We start from the raw sequence: 16,052 nt of genomic DNA, 5'->3' as shown, positions 1-16,052 counted from the left end.
CCACACAGTGTATATCTAGGAAAACTGATGGCTTATACCAATCACTCTGGGTTTTATTCTAGTTTTTAGCAAAGTTAAAGACAAACGTGTAAAGTGTAAGAGAGAATGGGAATGGGGTAAATACAGTGTGTTCTGGTATTAAAAACATCATGGGGCCCAGCTTGGTTCTTGGGGAATAGGAAGGATCTTTCATGCCTAATGTGTGCAAGGACTTTGCAAACTCATTTAATGCTCTCGTGAAGTTGAGATCCCATTTTACAGAGGAGGATATTAAGGCCTGCAGAAATGAAAAGAAACAAACCGACATAAAGCCTTGGCCAAAGTCATGTGTTTAGTAAGTGCTATAGCAAGAGTGACATTCTTCCCAGTTTCTCTGGGTGGCTCTAGAGCTCTGTAATTTACTAGCTCTGTGACTTAAGGGAATCCCCTAATCCTCTGGGCCTCAGTTTCCTCACTTGAAAAATGATGTCTAGGTTAAGAACTACATGGTCTCCAGATATCCACTGTAGCTTTAACATTCTGTGAGTCCAGTGAGTGTGTGAGCGTGATCAGGATTGGCTGGTTATGAGCCAACCAGGTATCGGATAAACACCTCCCTATCAGGCCAAGGTGGGTAGGGGAGGGTGAAAGTTAAAAAAAAAACCCCACAACAAACAAACTTTGACAAGACCGCTATAAAAACTGTGTGTTCCCAAAGGTTCGTCCTATTTGGCGGCTGCTGCCTCGTCCACAGCTTCTGATACCTAAGAGGACTCTCCCTCACAAACTGTAAGTAAAAGAACTTCCTTTGTCTGCCTGGACGGCACCTGGGAGTAAGGGGTTAACAATGGCACTACACAGGTAGAGGAGAAAGTCTGTTTGCTTTTGTTTTCAGGAGAAACTTGATGGTGGCTGAAAATGTGATGTTGTACTGAAATGATTTTCCTCCCTAAGCGTGAATGCTCATCCACACCTTTGCTGACTCTTTGGAGGCAAAATGCTCAGGATGGATGTCAGCTCCCAGTGTGACCTGCATGAAAGCTCTTCTATCTTTGGCCTAGGAGAAACAGCTTGAATGCACTTATTTGGTTAGGTGCCAATCATGTTTTGAGGTTCCTGCTCATTTCTATTCTCCCCATGACAACTGCTTAATTCAATGATTTGTTTACATATCTATTGCCTGATGTCATTTTCTTCATTCTCTTCCTATTCCTTCTAGTGCTGGCGCTGAAGCTCCTTTGTCACATAAATGAGCTCCTGGTGTATGTTGCTTGTTACCCTTGCCTTCACCCACTGCTCAAATGAGAAAATGGAACAGGCTGGGAATTGTCACAGAGCACCATCATCATTTGTTTATGAATTGTCAAATTTCCACTTGTTTGATGCTTTCTGTAACATTTCCTACTTTGAAGATCCTACAGTTTAAGTTATTTGGAATAACTCAGAAGCTGCTGACGTACTTTAGGATATTTGTTCTACTGTCTGAAAAATAGATGTGTTATGAGGATATGCTGCCTTTATGCACAAGGGAGGGGCAGAGAGAGAGAGAGGGAGGGAGAGGATCCCAATCAGGCTCTGCCCTGTTGAGTGAGCGTAGAGCCCGACAGCGGGCTTGATCCCATGAACTGTGAGATCGTGACCTGAGCCAAAATCCAGAGTGGGACTGAGCCACCCAGGCACCCCAGGAGATTCTGCCTTTTAAAATAAACTTCTTTCTAGTTACCTAGGGCTCCGTTAGCCAATTGGGATCCAGTAGGGGCTTGGGCTCTGCTGCCATTAAGCCAAGGCACATCTGGGGACCACCCCAGACCTACGCTAAAGCCTGAGGTGCTGGATGGAGACCAAGAAGTGCCTTTGACCTAGGTGCCAGTTTAGAAGAAAGAGCAACACTCAGCTCTCTTTCTGAGCTACCTCATGTGTGTTCAAAGCATCAGGGATCAAGCTGTCATAGGGCATCTCACTGCGCTTGTCACTGTGGGTAATGAAGCTGTGGGCATCTTCACACATCTATATGTAAAATCTTGCTCGCAGTGCCTGGAGGTCATAGGCTTTCAATGTATTAGCTCCTCATGTCTTCTTGAAAGCCCATCTGCCTTGCACATGGAGAAGCGAATGGACTCTTTACTCCCTTATATTTCTCTAGGAGTTAAATATTCATTTTTACAAATCATTATCTTTTCACAGAACCTCTTCAAGGAAGGCAGAAAGAACTGTAGGTTTCATCTGCTATTTTTCTAAAAAAGGATTGGAAAAAGGATTCCAAGTCAGAAGCCAGTAGGATGTGGTTTATAATCCCAGGGCATCACAATTTAGGAGGGGCATCAGACATATTCTTTCTGAGGTTCAGATTCCCCATCTTTAAAGTTGGCAGCGTTGACATCTCTGAGGTCACTTGCACTTCTGTTTTTCTGTGATTACCTTCTATTCTCATATTTCCATACAAACTTCTCCCAGATTTGTATATGTATCACCTGTTAATATATTACGTATAATAAATAATGTAATATATAAACCTATTCATTGAGAAATCAAACATTACAAAAAATTTATAAAGTAAAATGTGAGGGTCACTCCATCCCATTTCATTCCCCACAAGTAACTCCAGGGTGGTTACTCTCTGCTTACATAGATGCACAAACAGTATGTGTTATACCAGTAAAAAACTTTTTTTTAGGTTTATTTATTTATTTTTAGAGACACAGAGACGGCATGGACAGGGGAGAGGCAGAGAGAAAGAGAATCGCAAGCTCCATGCCGTTAGTGCAGAGCCTGATGCAGAGCTCGAACTCACGAAATTGCAAGATCACGACCTGACACAAAACGGAGAGTCGGATGTTTAACTGACTGAGCCACCCAGGCGCCCCAAACCATTTTTTTTAACTAAAAAAGAATGATACTAAATATTACATACTTCCTTGAAACTTGCTTCCCCCCCCATTGTAATAATACAATGTGAACAACTTCCCATCACACTTTAAAAACAAATTGGCTTGAGACCTCAGTGAGCAGAGGCTGGGGAGCACGGAAATCACTCTCCACGGTCACCCACTCCTGGCTATCTTCCTGTCTCCAGGGATGAACATTGGTCTGTGACCCTGTTTTATGATTAACAGAGGGGCAACATTTGTGCTGATGTGATACAGACCTTTAATCTCTCTGTAGAAGTTTAACTTCCCATAAGCAGTATTGGTTCAATTTGACCTTTTCTCTGTTTTTTTTTCTGGTTGAATCAGCACACTCAGACTAAAAAAATAACTTGGTAGTATATAGAAACATGGGATCTTGGGTAATTATTTTTTTTAACATTTATAAAGAGATATATAGTAATATCCAACATTTTCATAATGCATTATAAAACATCTTCCAATTTATCATGCAATTAATTCGACAAACGTATTTGGAGCAACTACAATGAGTACGGGTGCTCACAAGTTACATTAGACCTGGCAATGAGACAACCAGAGCAGATATTAGCACCATTTATTCCATAGTAAACTAAGACTCAGAGAAGTTACTGACTTGCTCAAGGTCCCAGTGAGGAGGAAGCAGAGCCAGTGTCTGAACCCAGGTCTGTCTGATCTAGGATCAAAACCCTGTGTGAATATATGAGATGTTTATAAATCGACAAGGTCTATAGTGTAAGGCTGATGAACCACAGCCCAAGGATTTTGGGTCTTCTGGGGGTGTCATCAACAAGTACTCTGGGGGTGTTATTGGGGACATTAGAGTCACCCAAAGGCTGATTCCTTTCACCAGGCTCACTCTTTCCTTGAAAGAGGGGAGTACTGCCCCTTATCCTAACTTTGTGCCTTATTAGTTACATGTCCTTGGACAAATAATTAAACTTTCTTATATTCTTTCCTTATCTATTATATAATGTGTGTGGGGGGGAGGGGAGAAGCCCAGCTGCCTTCTGAGGGTATAATGAGGAATAAATTATATAGTGCATGTAAAGCAATTAGCAGAGTACTTGGCAATAAATGGTCATTTGCTATTATTGGGTGATGTTTTCCTTTTGTTTCATCAGGGAAACATCTTTATTTCTTATTTGTTAATTCCTTTATGCAATTACCTGAACTGAGAGAGAAAATTTGCACTTTGGTCTGAAGGTCACCAATTTCAGGTTGGCTTTTATTCACATAAAGAACTAGTGGCCAGATTTAAAGTTAGTAATCCCCGAATACAATCTTAGGAACTAATATATAAATGAGGGGAAACCCTATCTTCAGGTGGCTGGGATGGGAGGGGTCTCAGAAGATCATCTTCTCTAGAGATCATTGCCCATTAGTCTATCCTGTCTGTCCCCAGTGACAGTGCTGTGGTTCCACTCTTTAGGGTTAATGCGAGAACCCCTGTTGAAATGAGAGTGGCATCAATGACACCCTCTTGTGAATTAGTTCAGTAGCCATCCACTTCTTATATCAACCCTGCCTTGAAGGGATGCAGAAAATGTGAAGAAATTGATTTGCCATGCTGGGCAGCACTGGGTGGGGAGCTCTGCCTCATCCTAGCTGAGACCATGGGCAAGTCTGTTAACTTCTCTGGGTATTAACTTGCTGGTTAACTAATGAAGATAATAGTTGCCTTGGTTACCCCATTGCTGAGTGGATTAAATGAGAACTGAGATGTCCCTGTGCTTGCAGGAAGTAGAAAGCAGGCATGGGGCATCTACCCTATGGATGAGTGTTTGAGAGGGAGAAGACCAGGGAAAGGAGGAGGTCATAGGATTGAATAGGACACCATTCAAGATAATCCTTACCACCATTTTTTTTTTCTTTGATAGTCCAACACCTGCAAAATTAATCTTTCTAACATCCAGATGAGAGTGCTGGGAGCTTGCATTTTTGACTAGCCCAAGGTGTCAGCCAAACAGAGGCAAGATTCTTTTCAGAGGGCCACTGCCAAGGAGGGTGCTTGCATAGGGGATCTTCAAACCAGAGTCTCTCTTTGCTAGAGCAGTGAAGCTGAGAGGGATTGGAGCAGGGATCACTGTATGACTTTGGCATACAGAGTGATCCTAGAGTCCACGGGAGCCTCCAGTCCAGAGCCACTTAGGGAAAATCCTCCCCTTATATCCCAAATGGTGTCATAGGTGGTTGAATATAAGAAAAAAGAGCCTTGCACACCATACTCTATGTCCCAAAGCCGAAGGGAGGTTAACTGCAAGGCCAAAAGGCAGTTCCTCCTCTCAAGCTTGCTACCCAAAGAATAATCCAGGCTAACAGAATAAAATGGGAGATGGCCATCGAGGCTGAAAGCCTCACTGTCCTGGCTTCAAGTCATCCAGAGCACCCAAAGGCACCAGAGATCCACGGAGGGATAGTCAATGACCGCAGTGCCATCTATTTGTCAGATTTGAGTGGGTCACTAGTTAGCTGGTTCAGTCTCAGAATCAGTGAACCCAAAGGTCTCCTGGAAGACATTCTATTTAGGATGACCATGAAATTTGGCATCCCACCTTCCTCCATTATGGCTAATTGCAACTACTTAAGCTAGAGGGAGAAAAACCCAGACCTCATTTGTTTATCCATTATGGACATGGTTCAGAAATAGAGGGGCCCACAGGGCTTGGTAGCATACATTGGCTGTCTTGGTCATGAACCTGTCTGATCCACCTGCAGTTCTGTTCAGGACACTCCCACACTCTTTTCCAGACCTGTCACCATGGCCCACCGATTTCCAGCCCTCACCTCAGAACAGAAGAAGGAGCTCTCAGAAATCGCCCAGCGCATTGTTGCCAATGGGAAGGGGATCCTGGCTGCAGATGAGTCCGTAGGTGAGTGCAAGTAACATCATACAAGTGTATTCTTATTTCTACAACTTAGCAAAGGCAATCAACAATCATATTCTTTCCTCTCGGAGGAGTAAAGGTACACAGCAGTGGGAGCAGAAGACCCAGTAAACATAGACATTTTGAGTCCTGTAGTTCCAGTGGGTAGATTTCTGAAAAACAAAGGAAGAGGCTCAAGCCCTCCATTTTAAGGCCCCCTTGCCAGCAATCATTTGGGGTTTTTTTTTAATGTTTTATTTATTTTTGAGAGAAAGAGTCAGAGAGACAGAGTAGGAGCAGGGGAGGGGTGGAGAGAGAGGGGGACACAGAATCTGAAACAGGCTCCAGGCTCTGAGCTGTCAGCACAGAGCCCAGTGTGGGGCTCAAACTCTTGAACCACGAGGTCATGACCTGAGCCGAAGTTGGATGCTTAACTGACTGAGCCACTCAGGTGCCCTGCCAGGGATCTTTTGAATATAGACTATAGCAAGGCCAGGAACTCAGTAATAAGAATGAGGTCAGATACACAGACCTCTGCTGCTGAGAAGTCAGTGTAAAGTCAGCTAAGGAAGGTCAGGGAAGGCAGGGAAGTGTCCCTATCTGGAACAGGGAAGGGCTTGTGGCTGAGAGAAGCCCAGGATGGCACAAGGGAGGGTTGCGGCTGGCCTCTATGGCCCACCATAAAATGATAGAAGCTAGAGGAGTCAAGAGCCCGCCCCATCCCTCCTTCTACTGTATCGTCTAGTCAGATTGAGGGCTGGACCTGGGGGTGGGGGGTGGGGGTGGCTAGAGGGGTCTGAGGGTCTTACAAACCCACTTGGACCCAATGGTGGCTTCCACCCACCTGGACCCTGACATGTCCATTCCATGCACTTCCTAACCAGCATCCTGACAGCAGCCCAGGTCTTTCTTGAGGGAGCCAAAAGGGAGACAGTTTTGAAGATCTGAATAAAACAGAGTCTTGCCGTCCTGCTGAGGGTCGCTGAGCTAGAGTGGAGGAGGCCAGCAGTAAAGCCCTGGCTTGCCCCTCCAGCTGCGTTTGGCCCGCCCACCTTATAGGCACCATGGGAAACCGCCTGCAGAGGATCAAGGTGGAGAACACTGAGGAAAACCGCCGGCAGTTCCGGGAAATCCTCTTTACCGTAGACAACTCCATCAACCAGAGCATCGGGGGCGTGATCCTTTTCCATGAGACCCTCTACCAGAAGGACAGTCAGGGGAAGCTGTTCAGAAACATCCTCAAGGAAAAGGGGATTGTGGTGGGAATCAAGGTAAATACTTCCATTTCTACCTCCCTTCTGCCTCATCCCAGCCCAACTCTCAGCACAGTCACTGGGCCAACACTCTGGACACCCTCATCATCCAACTGTCATTCGTACTCCTTTCCAGCATCATCCTCCCCCTGAGGACCAGATCCTCTTCTAGACTTTTCTGCCAGTGCCTTCTTCTTCCAGCCAAGTTTTCTATAAGGTACTTTATCTCCTGGTGTCTCAGTTTCTCCATTTCTAAAATGGGAATAGTAGGGCGTACCTCATAAGGCTCTTATAAGAATGAGGAGTTTATAAAACAGTTCCTGTCACATAATTATTATTTATTTCAGGATCACTATTATTATTGAAGCATTTACCATTCAGTTATAACTCTGTTATCTCAAACCACATGAGCTCAGGATTGAAAACTAGTATCAGTTGAGTGCTTACAACTCCAAGTGCTCCTTTAATCTTCCTCATAACCTCTGGAGGTCAGTTTAGTTATTATCCTAATTTTAGAGATGAGGCAAGAAAATGGAATTACAAGGCATAGCGGTAACTTGCCCACAGCAAGGCAAAACTGGAGCCAGTTCAAACCCAGGCTGTCTACCTCTCTGGCTCATGACCTCAGATTCTGGTATGCCGAGAGTAGGGGCTGTGTCTTTATTCTTTTGATTTCCTGGAATAATGTAGTGCCTGGTATGTGCAGGTGCTCATGAAATTTCTCTTAGACACATAATTTAAGGGAGCTACTCCTATATGGCACCTCTACATCCCAGATACTGTCAGATTACTTCTTATTTACCAAGCTCCCGGTGTTTTCCATACTTTCCATCTTCTTAGTGTTGACACTCAGACATTGTTCCTTCCAGGTAACTTCCCTTCTGCTGTGGACTGAATTGTGTGTCTCTGCCCCTCCCTCTGTCCTGTTACTAACACACCTTTGGAATTCAACTCCTTGCCTTATGAAAAATGACAACTATTAGTACTAGGGGCTCTGCTTGTGTTTTCCTGGGGCCCATGACATCTGCTAATTGCTTGTTAATTATGTTCACAGTTAGACCAGGGAGGTGCTCCCCTTGCAGGAACCAACAAAGAAACCACCATTCAAGGTAAGGATATCACCCACTGATATGAATCATGCCAATATATGTTAGAAATGATGGCAAGAAAAGAGGGAAGCAAGGGAAAACAAAATATGAATATCACACTGGTTTTAGAGCCACACACATCTGCTTTTCAATCCCAGCTCCTCTATGTAATAACTGTGTGACCTCAAGCTAGTCATGTAAATGTTCTGAGCCAGTTAAAATGGGATGACAGTGTCTGCTTTGCAGAATAGTTGTGGGAATTAAATTAGATAAAGGTACCTAAAGTGCTTACCACAGTGCTTTGTGCAGAGAAGATACTCTGTACCTGAGAGTATAAGTTTTAGAGAAAAATCCAGCAGCAGAAGAGAGGAAAGGTCCCAAGTTTTGGAATCAGACTCACCAGGGTTTGACTCCTGGTTCTATCACTTCCCAATTAGACAATTTTGCAAGGTACTTCACTGCCCAAGTAGATAAGTATGAACCACTGCTTTGGGTTAGTTAAGCGGAATTTGAATTCCTGTTCTGTCACTTGTTAGCTATGCAAACTTGGTAAAGTCACTTAACCTCTTGTAGCCTGGGTTTTCACATCTGTAAAACTACTATAATATTAACTATTAGAATTCTTATGGTAATTAGATGAAGTATGCAAAATTCCTAGAATCATGCCTGGAACATAGTAAATACTAAACAAATATTAGTTCCCTCTATTCTTACAAAGTATAAAGCCCCAGATCTTTGGGCTCAGTATCAGGATTGATATTTATTTGCCTGGATGTTTTCAGTCCTTAAGCTCCACCAACTGAAAGGTAAGGCAAGGAAGAACTTCCTCACTTCATCAGTGCCCCATGGATCAGGGATAAGGGTGCAAAGAAGCCTTTTTCTCTTTTGTGACTTGCAGGGCTCGATGGCCTTTCTGAGCGCTGTGCCCAGTACAAGAAAGATGGTGCTGACTTTGGGAAATGGCGTGCTGTGCTAAGGATTGACAACCAGTGTCCATCCAACCTTGCCATCCAGGAAAATGCCAATGCCCTGGCCCGCTACGCCAGCATCTGTCAGCAGGTGCTCAGCCTTCCCCTTGAGCTAAAACAACAGTAGCAAAGAGCCTTCTTCAGAGCTTCTCTTTCCAATTTTACTATAAGTACATGAACCTTATCTCACCCCTGTATCCTGGTGGCATTTTGTACCACTTTTGCTATAGCTAGGTATGGTAGGGTAAGATTTGCTTCCACAAGTTAGCTATGAACCCAAAGGCTGATGCCATCAATAGCTGCCCTCTGCCAAAGCTCTATAAGCTGAGTCTTACGAGTGATCCAGCCCCTAGGGCCAGGGCACTTGCTTGCCTATGCTCCATCACATCTAAAACATGATCCTCTGAGATCCCTAGCTCAAGAGTGACAGCTCTGATTTAGCCCCAATCCAAATAGTATCTTGGAGGATGGTGACCTGACACTAGTTTCCAACATACGTTGAAGTGTCCTGGGATCCCAGTTAACGTCTGATTTGCTTGTGTGGGTGTTATGTTGGAGTTACCAACATTCTCAGAACTATAAACAGTGCTTAATTCCTTAATTAACCCACACAAGGGGGATCTTTCTTAGTGATCTTGACTGCACTAAATGGGTGACAACTAGGTTCTGAGGTAGCTAGAATAATCTCTAGCATGATCTGTATCTATAGAAACTATAGGTTTTTATTTTTTTTATTCACTCCCAGGAGAACTTTTTTTTTTTTTTTTAACCTCACTGTGCTTTTTTGGCCAAGCTACAAATGCTCTTTAGAAATCCCATTAAATTTCTTTTCACTGCCTTTAAGTCAGTGAATGGTATTTCTCTATAAGGGCCCCATTTTATACCAATTGCAACTGTCAAACTTCTTTTTTTAAGTTTATTTACTTATTTTGAGAGAGAGAGAGAGACAGTGTGAGTGGGGAAGGGACAGAGAGAGGGAGACAGGGAATCCCAAGCAGGCTCCTCGTTGCCAGCACAGAGCTTGACTCAGGGCTTGAACTCATGAAACTGTGAGATCATGACCTGAGCTGAAAGCAAGAGCCCAGACGTTTAATCGACTGAGCCAGGTGCCCCAGGCAGCTGTAAAACATCTTCTTAAGGAAAGGATCACAGTGAGCAGAGCTGCTCTTTACCTCTTCCTTTTCCCTTTTTAGAATGGGCTGGTACCCATTGTTGAACCAGAGGTACTTCCTGATGGAGACCATGACATGGAACACTGCCAGTATGTTACTGAGAAGGTAAGTCTTGAACATAAAAGTCCCAATTCCAGTTGAAAAATCTTGGTACTTAACATATATCAGCTGTGATATATGAAATGTTCTTCAGTTGGAATCATTACGTAGCATTGAGAAGGTAAGGAGGTACTTATCAAACCTTTTTTTTTTTTTTTTTTTTGGCACAATGGTATTCTCCATATGGAAAAAGCACAGAATTTTCTGTACTAAGACTTGCATTTCACAATCCACGTCCCCAGCTGTGGGACCTTTGGTAAATCCTGTTATCTTTTTGGATCAGTTACATTATATGTAAACAAAGAAATTTAAAAATAAGATGAGTAAATGTGAAATGTAAGAAACAAAACAGATGAACATAGGGAAGGGAAGGAAAAATAAGATTAAAAACAGAGAGGAAGGCAAACCATAAGAGACTTTTAAATACAGAGAACAAACTGAGGGTTGCTGGAGGGGACGTGGGTGGGGATGGGCTAAATGGGTGATGGGCATTAAGGAGGGCAATTGTTGGGATGAGTACTAGGTGTTGTATGTAAGTGATGAATCACTGGGTTCTACCCTTGAAGTCAATACTAGACTGTATGTTAACTAATTTGAATTTAAATAAATAAAAATTTAAAAACCTGTATATTAAAAAATAAATAGGTAAAAATAAGACGAGCATCACGTGAGAAAAATGTAATTAGAAGGTACTTCATTCATACTTGCAGTGTAACCTGATTTCAGTTTCTCCACTTGCAAAAGTAGGTGGACTGAGATGAAGCTGGTTGGGAAGCTTTGGCCAAGCCTCATTCAAGAATACCTTTGGCTCGCATCCCTGCGACATAAAAGTGCCAAGGTCAGGTGACTGTCAGGCTGGCTCTAGGTTTCACCTGTTTGGACCTCTTGTCCTTCAGGTCCTTGCTGCTGTCTATAAGGCCCTGAATGACCATCATGTTTACCTGGAGGGCACCTTGCTGAAGCCCAACATGGTGACCGCTGGACACGCCTGTACCAAGAAGTATATGCCAGAGCAAGTGGCTATGGCCACTGTCACAGCTCTGCACCGTACTGTTCCTGCAGCTGTTCCTGGTAAGGCTTTCCTTCTCCTCTGACTTGAGATCTTAGCTCTCATCCTGTGAAGGAGTTCCACAACCTCTTGTGTTTGTCTAAAAGTCTTCTTTTTTCCAGGAAACAGACCTCTGTATCTCAGAGGCAGCCAGCACTTTCCCTCATACTCCATGATACCACATATCCTGAGTCTGTCCAAATGCACAAAATCCATTTATTTCCTCAATATTTAATCACCCTCCTTATTTATTAAAGCTTCTCTTTTTAGCCCAGTTAACCTCAGCAAAAGCTAACTAATTTTTCCAACCCAGTTCCATGCAAAGAGAGAAAAGATTGAGGCATCACATTTCTTTTAGGCTCATTGCTCTCTTTCTCAAGCCAGGCACATAAACTGGGAATAGTAGAGAGGAATGGCTTCTTTCCTTCCAGGTATCTGCTTTTTGTCTGGTGGCATGAGCGAAGAGGATGCTACTCTCAACCTCAATGCTATCAACCTTTGCCCTCTACCAAAACCCTGGAAACTAAGTTTCTCCTACGGACGGGCCCTGCAGGCTAGTGCACTGGCTGCCTGGGGCGGCAAAGCTGCAAACAAGAAGGCGACCCAGGAGGCTTTCATGAAGCGGGCCCTGGTAAGATGCTACTGCTTCTTAGCTACTTGATCAAGTGGATACTTGGAGCTTTCTTACCTGGGGAAGCATTGCTTTTTATTCAGGCCATGATGGTATCTCCAGAGAGTGTCTGCTAGATATTTGAAAAGGTGGCATTAGAGCTCAGTAGGAAGGAGAGGGCTAGAGAGAGTTGTGAATTATCCACACTGGGAGCTTAGTTGATGACAGCAGACTGAAGGACAATCTCCACAGAGACACTGGCGAGGGAACATAAGAGGGCCAAGGACTGACCCCAGGCACCTTTCATTTTGGGGAGATGAAGAGGAAAGCCATCATGACAAGCAGCAATAATATGAACCAAGGATCCTGGGAACAAATGGAGACAAGTTTCAAGGGGATCAGTAGTAACACGCTACGGGGAGATTCAGAATAAAGGCTGAGGGAAAGCGGACATTGGCATTTAGGAGCATATACAGTGACCCTCAGCTCAACGATTTCAATAGAGAGAGAAGAGGAAAGGTTGTCAGGAAGGAAGGTTGGTGGGAAAAGGCCCATAAAGGATACCAGGAGAAATAAGGACTAAAACGATTTTATTCAATCAGTAACGATTCCTTTTTGAATACCTAGTATGAGCCAAGGGCTGGGGTGAATAAAGGAGATGCAGATACCACCTTCAGGGAGCTTAGGATTCAGCCAAATAGGGGAGAGCCTGGCATGTTTAAGTGTAAAGCAAAAGGAGCCAGAGGAGAGATTAAAGACAAGGTCAGTGGGGATAATTGAGAGGACAAGGAGTTAGAAGAAACAAGATTGCACGAAACTAAATATTAAATGCAGGTGGCAGAGTTGGTCTTGGAAAGGAGGGAAGAGGCAGCAACGAAGAAAAAAAAATGGGTTTGGAATCAGGTCTGTAGAGGTGAAGGGAAGTAGCAGTTGATTCCAGTTGAGGCCATCTGTTGAGGGTGATAAGGGAATGGAGATTTCAGTCTTAATTAACATTGGGGAAGCTCGGAATAGTTGTTGGAGTAGCCTGGGAGGAGACTGACCAGACATAATGGCCAAGCATCAGGCACGTATGGCTGAAATGAGAGTAAATTTGTGGTGTGTTAACTTAGATCCTGAAGTTTCCTAATAGCTTAATCATGCAGGAAGATCCAGATCAATCTCAGTGGGAAATGGCAGGATAACAGAGTAAAAGTTTAATAGGGAGCTAGGACAGTGCTGAACTTGAGCAATAGCCCTAATGTGGCTTGCTGATCACAGAGGAGGCTGGGCAAAGAATCAAGCATAGCCAGAAGTTTGGTGATGAGACATTAAAGAAAGGAAGGCCCCAGAGAAGCTTAGAAGACATCCCACAGGCATAAAAGAGGTGTGAGATTTTAGAGGTAGTTCTTGACTCTGTTAGGATGGAGAGCTGGGTCTGGCTGTGCTGATGTGTGGCTGAGGAGGTGGGGAGATGTAGCTAGTATGATGGAGGGATTGTGAAAGAAAGGGCTGGAAGGGCCATCTGCACAAAACAAGAGAAGTTGAGTTCATCATTCAGGATGGTGGTTCTCAAGCTTGAGTATGCATCTGAATCACCTGGAAGGTGTGTGGAAATACAGACTTCTGGGCCCCAGCCACTGAAGTTTCTGATTGAGAAAAACTGGGGTCAAGCCAAAGAATTTTCATTCCTAAAGAAGTGCTTAGGTCCATGCAACATACTTTGAAAATCACTGTAGATGTAGAAATAAGTCCCAGAGAGAGCAAGACTATAGCAACAGTGACTTGAAGACATGATACCATCGAGGGGCATTCAAATATTATTATTGCAGGTTTTGTAATTCTGGACTCATCTTTAACTGGAATTTATACAAGGAATCAAATGATAGTGTAATTACAACTCCAAAAAAATTATATATTCTTGCGGACAAATATAGGTGGAAAATGGAAAATTTTTTTTGAAATATTTTTTTTGAGAGTGTGAGTGGGGGAGGGGCAGAGGGAGAGAGGTAGGGAGAGGGGAGAATCCCAAGCAGGCTTCACAGTGTCAGCGCAGAGCCCAACTTGGAGCACGAACTCACCAACTATGAGGTCACGACTTGAGCTGAAGTCAAGAGTCAGAGGCTCAACCAACTGAGCCCCTCAGACGCCCCTGGAATAATTTCTTTAACTTGCTGTGTTGTACCTCTGGCTATACCTTGCCTGGTCCTTTGGCATACTATCTGGACCATTTCCTAGCAAACGACTTGAACAGCCATTGCAAGCTTCTCCACTGTTCAGATTGAAATGTCCATTCCCTTATCACTATATCAATGAGAAGTTTCTCAACTTTTAGTACTGTTGTTGCAATACTGTTGGTACTAAAGAGAGACTTTCTCAGTAACTGACACAAACCTCAGCCTCCCTGAGAAATGCTCAGAAAGCTGGGATAAAAAAGGAGATAATGTATCATAAAAGGAAAGGAATGCTATCAGCATCAATATTTAGCAAAATCACTGTAGGGAGAAAAAAAAAATCCAAATGCAGGTGGAGCTGGTTTCAAAGGAGAGACACAGAGAGTCAAGCACAGGGTTGCATTTGCTCTAACCCCATGTCCTCTCTCACGCTTGCTTTTTAGGCTAACTGCCAGGCAGCCAAAGGACAGTATGTTCACTCCGGCTCTTCTGGTGCTGCTTCCACTCAGTCTCTCTTCACAGCCTGCTATTCCTACTAGAACCTGAGGCCGACCAGCCTGCCTCTAGCTCTCCTACATGCCTTGGTTGGAGTGCTGAAAGAGAACAACTGACCTTGGACATTAGACAAAATCAGATTTGAACTACTGGAAACACAGTACCTGTTAAATTCTTAGACTCAATGAAAAAACATCAGTTACTAAAACATAGGTGTGAATATCAAGGATCTGACAAAATTTCACGCAATTTCCTTCCAACGGCTCCAGCTCCCCATGCCCCAGAGTATCTACCTAAGAAAAGAATAGACTTGAAAACAAAACCATTCAAATAATGACATTCAAATATCGCAGAAGCTGAGTGCAGAGAAGTGTATCTCGCTAAACAATCTTAGCAGTGGTATGTTACGAAGGAGACAACTGCAACCAACAAAGAAATAAAATGTTCTAGAAGCCTTCGGCCGGTATCAGGTTTTACTTTTTGCTCTTGCTTCCAAAGGGCTCAGTATATTTCATTACCTTTGACTCTACTAGACATGACTGACATTAATGGTTAGGGTCCTCAACTTGGGCTACTCCTGGGAATAACCTGCCAAAAACTAAAACTCCCAGATGCTCAGCCCACACCACAGCCCAATTAAATCAGAAACTGTGGATGTGGGATCCTCTAAATATCAGGGTTTCTTAACAGCTCCCTTGGTGATTCCAACGTACAGCCAAGTTTCAGAGCTACCACGCTAAATTTCAAGTTTGAGGATATTTTGAAATGAAAGCCCTTCATAATATGAAACAAGCTAAAATGTAAAGTGATTTCAAGCAACACATGGAGTATTATGGGAGAATCAGTGTTGCTGTGATGCCTGCAGGGTTCCTCTTGAAGTGGCCCAGGTTTGGGGATATAGACTATGCACTCCCTCTGCACATCTAAGCATGCTACCTTGTTTTGCAGTAAATGCTATTCACACAATTATACTTTATTGGCTTTCAATTTTCAAAATTAACCTAGAGAAAAAGCATTATAGACAGCCATAGTTAGAAAAGAGAATTTAACTATTTTAATTTTGTGCAATATAAAAATAATGATTTTGGTGGGAATAAAAGTAATGATTGAACTGATAAAAGCTAGGAAATTAAAGGGAGAGAAGTGAGGGAACATTAATTCACTTAGTGGGAAGTCAAGATATTACTAAAAATTGATGGATTAAGAAATTGTGCTTAAAAAAAGAAATAGTCCTCTAAGTCTATTAAAGGAAATGAATAGAAATCACTAAAATATCCATATGTATAATTAAATATAGGAGAAAGTAGCAAACTAAATTTTTTGTCTTGAAGAGTACAAAGATAAATGATATTGCTTAGAGTAGATAAATTAAGAACTAGAGGCATAAGCAAAGTATTTAAGGCAGGAAGACAGAATT

The 16,052-nt window shown here is 43.2% G+C and overlaps 1 protein-coding gene across 1 annotated transcript; it reads left to right on the top strand.

The window, feature by feature from the left end:
- The first annotated feature begins 680 nt into the window (after positions 1-680).
- ALDOB (aldolase, fructose-bisphosphate B) lies at positions 681-14,679 on the top strand. The gene is made up of 9 exons (XM_030293091.1): positions 681-768; positions 5,634-5,755; positions 6,809-7,020; positions 8,057-8,111; positions 8,989-9,149; positions 10,252-10,335; positions 11,226-11,400; positions 11,809-12,008; positions 14,584-14,679. Exons 2-9 carry the CDS (start codon positions 5,644-5,646, stop codon positions 14,677-14,679), a joined length of 1,095 nt encoding a protein of 364 aa, XP_030148951.1. The 5' UTR covers positions 681-768; positions 5,634-5,643.
- Positions 14,680-16,052: the final 1,373 nt, after the last annotated feature.

Source organism: Lynx canadensis, chromosome D4, assembly GCF_007474595.2.
Source record: "Lynx canadensis isolate LIC74 chromosome D4, mLynCan4.pri.v2, whole genome shotgun sequence".
In the NCBI taxonomy this organism is placed as follows: domain Eukaryota; kingdom Metazoa; phylum Chordata; class Mammalia; order Carnivora; family Felidae; genus Lynx; species Lynx canadensis.
The sequence above is the reverse complement of the archived record's forward strand: the minus strand, read 5'-3'. Positions and strand labels throughout refer to the sequence as shown.